General features: G+C 34.7%; 1 protein-coding gene across 1 annotated transcript; it reads left to right on the top strand.

Moving 5' to 3' along the window:
• The first annotated feature begins 3,240 nt into the window (after positions 1–3,240).
• Positions 3,241–5,242, top strand: LOC110716931 (endochitinase EP3-like). The gene is made up of 2 exons (XM_021895583.1): positions 3,241–3,740; positions 4,699–5,242. Exons 1-2 carry the CDS (start codon positions 3,323–3,325, stop codon positions 5,103–5,105), a joined length of 825 nt encoding a protein of 274 aa, XP_021751275.1. The 5' UTR covers positions 3,241–3,322; the 3' UTR covers positions 5,106–5,242.
• Positions 5,243–5,866: the final 624 nt, after the last annotated feature.

Raw genomic sequence — 5,866 nt, 5'->3', positions numbered from 1 at the left:
ACTTTGGAAAGAAAGGTCTGAATGTGTGAGAATGGATGCTAGATTTGGAGCAAAAACTATACCTTAGAGGGTTATAGGAGAAAATGATGTTTGTAAGTTTAGTTTGTGTAGGTGCAAAGTCACACTTATATAGGGTAATGCATTCACTCCTACCTAAACATGTTATTACATAGCTTATACAACCATTAGCAGTATGTGCCAACATAGTTCCTTTACTACTCATAATCATATAATGCTAATGTCACTAACACCCGAAGAAAATTGGTAAAAGAATATTGTCCAAACTTCAACAACAACACCTAAAAGAAAGCTTGACACCTGGTATGATATAAGAACTCAACATATCATCAGCAATGGACCAACATTTTGAGGATATTAAGATGTCTTATCCTTATTAAATAAAATGTTAGTAGGATGTATGTCTATCAGATTGATGGGCATTAAACTCATGTTGAATTTTATGAGGCATATTTACAGTGAGTTAGTATTCAAGTTACTGATACCTTGCCATCTAGATAATTGTCTTTATAAACACATTCAATAGGTCCTTTTTCGAATAATTGACTCATAGAAAAGTTGCTAGTACATGTCTTTATCTCTGCCCATGCATTAGGGGTGATTTCAAAGGAAACCATGGACAGTAACCAACAAGCTAAGGGGGAAGACATCAGGGCAACAAGCAGGGGAGGGGGAAAGACAACAATAACTAATAGTAGGGCAAGTAGAGGCAGCATCAATAGCAAAACAACACACAAAACATCACAGCGACAATAGCCTAACAATCACCATAAAACGACTCTAACCGACCATCTATTGCCCTAAAAAACACCTCAACCTAATTAACTCCTAACCCAACCTGCCATATGCAACAACAATAGATAAACAACAACAACAACAACTAACCACATGTATCAACAACCACACCATGTTGGATTAACAACAACAAAAACTAACCACACTATAGCCTACACAGCATAACACACATGTTGTTTCAACAACAACAACCACACACATTTCACCAACAATTATCCATCCCGCTAGTAACCTAGGTTACTGGTATGCAAGCATGATTAATTCTTCCACCACCTAAACAGGATTCTACAAAAAAAAAATTGACATAAATTGAATTGAGCTAGAGTTTCATAAAAACAGTTACCAACAACAAAATTAAGCCCGTTTAAAAAGCTCAGAGGGGGGATTCCACGTTCACATCATCATCATCGCAAGTGATTTTGTTAGGAGGACCTTGAATCCTTTGAAATTGAGATAGATAAGAAACCCTACGGACTGAAGGGGGTTTGGCCACAGATCTGGGCTTGTTCAAGACAAGAAGTGATGACCCAGACCCAGAACCAAACCCTAATTCCTCGTTTGCTCCCAGTTGTCTTTGTGAAACCCTAATTCGTCAATGGAGGTGGGTTTTGGAGTGGTTCCGTGGTGGAACCCTAACCCTAACACCACTGTGCGTGGTGTTTCACCCTCAGAAACAAAGCCCTCAACTTCACCCTCACCGGAAACGGCAAAGGAGGACCCAGAAGCCATAAGTCTGACCATTAAACCGAGCGCTTGCCATATTTTGGGACTCATAATGTCACTCCCTTTGCCAAAATTGTACAAAGAACAAGGCCAAAACGAGTCTAATTCAAATGCATCCAAGAATGCAGTAATTATCCCCTGCTCGATCTCATCCTCTGTCGCAAAAATTGCAATGTGAAGGGGGGTTAAATTCATGAGAGAAAGAGGGTGAGAAAACTGGGACTCAACAATGGCGGGGATTAAAATATTTGGGGTCTTTAATTTCGAATTTCAAAATTTTGGGTATAAAATACGGAGGGAAAGAATATAATATTGAAAATCTAGCAGCCGTTGTGTTAGTTCTTGTTGCTGTTGTATTAGTCCAATCTAATGCAACGACATATAAGGGACCGTTGCATTAGATATGATATATAATTGACTTTTGTATTAGTTAATCCTACCGTGGCGTCGGGTTATCTATTGCGACGACATTGAATAGGGCGTTGCATTAGCTCATTTTTTGGCGTTGCATTTGATCGAAAATGTAGTAGTGGAAATATCTCCATTTTGCGTGACTCTATTATCTAGCAGGGAATTGAAAACTGATTAGTTAAGGTTTTGGGGGTTGTCTTAAACTTTAATGGAGAAATCTTTAAGTTAAACATTTGCAAAAATTAAAAAAAAAACAATACCATGATTAATGTCTGAACTTGCGTGTCAATAATATTATTGCTCGATTAATATGTTGGTGAATATTTTGGCCCTTAATAATCCAATTTGAGGTGAAATTTGTAAAGTTATATCTTAAATGCCTCTTTTTGTATGACAAAATATGTCTTGCTACACGCATATTTGTTTACTACTAGCAAATCGAAGTGTTTTTGAAATAATTTTTTTTTCCAAATTTGTGACCTCCAATTTAACTAAGCATGACCTTAATTATTTTCTTATCTGATCTGATTTTGCCTTAAATTTTCTGATCTGATTTGAAATAAGTAAAAAAAAAGGTGAATTAAACATGAATTTAATACAATATACTCTCTCCATTTTGTAGTAATAATCGCAACACTTTCTTTTTTCCATCTATTTCATAATAATCGCAACACATTCCATTTTAGTAAAAACGCAGATAACTACTATTTTATTATTCCTCTCTCCCACTAACTCCACTTACATAAATATTTTATAGTTTTTGCCCCTTACTATCTACACTTACACTACAAATTATTTAAAAAAAAAAAAACACTTGGTTCGCATTAATTAATTTATTATGGACCACTAATAAAAGAGACACCATTATGACCGTTTTATTAATAAAAAAAAAAATCACTATGTTATTATAAAAGTTATTTTATTAAAATAAATTTCATTGTGCTGTTATAACATTTTAATTTGTCAAAAAAAATTTATAAATAAAAGTGTGTTTTACTCATTTAAAGGTAGTAATTGCGCATGCTGCCGTTGACACAAATAGCCGACACAAAATATACCCACCCTAGTGTATGTGATCGTACGACCAAGCCAAAGTCAAAAGTCAACAATACATCAATAATCCATCTAGATGCACAATTGCAACGTACAATGTCAATGATCAATCTAAACATGACTTTATTATAATATGAACATCGTATTTCAATACCGGCAATACGCTTCAACTAATCGCTATTCAAATTAGACTTTTCTCCTTCATTTCCTGTCCCATTATTTTAACTATAAATAACTCATTCCATCCACTTATTCTACAAACCTCATCTCATCTCCCTTTCCTCAACTCACCTTCCATAACCACCCTATCCAAATCTGATCCATGACATCTCTCAACCCAATCTTCGTGGTAGTCTTCATCGCCGCTTGTGCCTCGAGCATCCTAGTTCGAGCTCAGAACTGCGGCTGCGACACGAGTTTGTGTTGCAGCAAATGGGGCTACTGCGGATCAACAGATGCATACTGTGGTGAAGGGTGCAAAGAAGGTCCTTGCACTACTCCCGTGACACCTACTCCTACCACGCCGAGTGGTGTTTCTGTCCCTGATGTAGTCACTGATGCTTTCTTTAATGGGATAATTGATCAAGCTGATGCTAGTTGTGCTGGTAGGAATTTCTATACCAGGTCTGTTTTCTTAGATGCTCTTAGCAGCTATCCTCAGTTTGGTACTGTTGGAACAACTGATGATTCTAAACGTGAAATCGCCGCGTTTTTCGCTCATGTTACCCATGAAACTGGACGTAAGTATACTAACTCTTGTTACATATACTTGGCTTTTATGTACATGATGCTAGGATGTTGCGATTTTATTTGAACAAATCAGTCTAACGAACATGGCGCGTTAGATAAGCATTTAAAATAATCTCTAAAATGATATTAACTTAGGAATGATGTTCATTTCAACTTAATATATTTACTTTTAATTTTAGTTATCTTATCCAACGCACCCGGGTATTCATTAGCTTTTTCCTTTAATTTATTTAATTTGTTAATAAATACAGTAAGAACAAGGTACGTAGTAAACTACTTTGGTCAATCTTTAAAGCAAATCTAATCAATTACTTTCTTATTGTACAATTATTCAAATATTAAGCATAAAATGATGATTTGTTTTAGGTGGCGGATCTAGAATAATATTATAGTTAGGTTATATTGTACAGTATAAAATCAAGTGAAAATCAAGTGGGTTCAATATAAGTTAGGGGTGGTTTTGAGCATGTGCAGGGTGGTCGATCGTAGAGGGCCCCTAAGTAAAGAGAAAATTGTTAATCAATAATCTATTCTTCAATTTTATCACAAAATTATAATTTGTAAAATATTTTTCGTTAAAAAAATGATTTTAGGGTCCAATTTAACAAAATTACACTGAGCCATTTTCAGTGTTAGCATTTGTAACCCCGCCTCATTAAGTAGTTTAATTCTATAAAAAATATTGAAAAACACAAATCTCAATTCTAGAAAATCTTCAAAATATAAATTTAAGTATGATCAATTGACTCTATTATTACTACGGCATCTCTGTCCATTTGGTTTATGTACATAACATGCCTTTCAATAGATAAATAAAATAGAAAATCTTTTCATACGTGATCATTATCGATTACTAGTTTGACCAAATAATAGTAGCACATTCAAGTTGAAACAAATTAAATTAATTTGATCCAAGTATTAATGAGAATAAACGTTCTTCATGTACAGATTTTTGCTACATAGAGGAAATTGATAAATCAGGCGACTACTGTGACGAAAACGACAAACAATGGCCATGTAACCCCAACAAGGAATACTACGGCAGAGGACCAATTCAGCTGTCATGGAACTTCAATTATGGACCTGCAGGACAAAGTATTGGATTCGACGGCTTAAATGCACCGGAAACTGTGGCCAACGATCCCCTTATCGCCTTCAAGACGGCCTTCTGGTATTGGATGGACAATGTACACTCTAAGATCATCTCCGGCCAAGGGTTCGGCTCAACCATTAGGGCTATTAATAGCATAGAATGCAATGGTGGCAACACCCCTGCTGTTAATGCTCGTATTAAGTATTATACTGAGTATTGTAGTCAGCTTGGTGTTGCTACTGGGGATAACCTTTCTTGCTAGTTACATAGAATTATTTCACTAATTTTAGTATTCCATTTTGATACCATTTGCCTTTTTCTAATTCAAGCAAAATAACATGTATACTATATTTCCTTTGTCAAACAAAATTAATAAGAGCTAATTTGTGTCTATGCAAATGGGGAAAAAACATGTAGGGCTTGTTTGGTAACAATTTTTTCATAGCTTTTCTTATGGCTTTTGGCATTTGGATGTGATCGAAGGCCAAAATATATGTTTGGTTATCTAGCTTTTTTGTTGGCTAAAAAGCTAGTTTTTCGGCTAAAAACCAAAAGCTATTAAGACAGACATCAATCAACAATCAATTTTATTAAACTTATTTATTAAGAGTCAATAGTCAAATAATTAGCACAAAAAGCCAATACAAACAGTTGGTCAGACTAGTCAAGAGAAATAGCCAGCAGGCAGTAGTCAATTACCAAACTAAGGCCATAAGTATTTGTATTATGTTTCTATTAAGCTCAACAAAAATGAACGAAGTATTCCCAAGAACCTTGTACACATTCACAATCGTTTGTGTGTGTGACTAAAATATTCTCCCATTTGCTTTTTTTTAATAATATTTTATATCCTCAACTTGACCCACTTGCGTGATAAAATAATTAATTTGGTAAAGATAAAAACTCTATGCGTAAACAAGTGACGCTATTTGATAAAAAAAGGAGTAAATAAATAAATTAAAGAAACTTTTTAGACTCTTATTACAAAGGATTAGTTTTAATTTACATGAGTAATGTTATTTC

Source organism: Chenopodium quinoa, unplaced genomic scaffold, assembly GCF_001683475.1.
Source record: "Chenopodium quinoa cultivar QQ74 unplaced genomic scaffold, ASM168347v1, whole genome shotgun sequence".
Lineage (NCBI taxonomy): Eukaryota > Viridiplantae > Streptophyta > Magnoliopsida > Caryophyllales > Amaranthaceae > Chenopodium > Chenopodium quinoa.
This window is presented reverse-complemented; position numbering and strand designations above follow the sequence as displayed.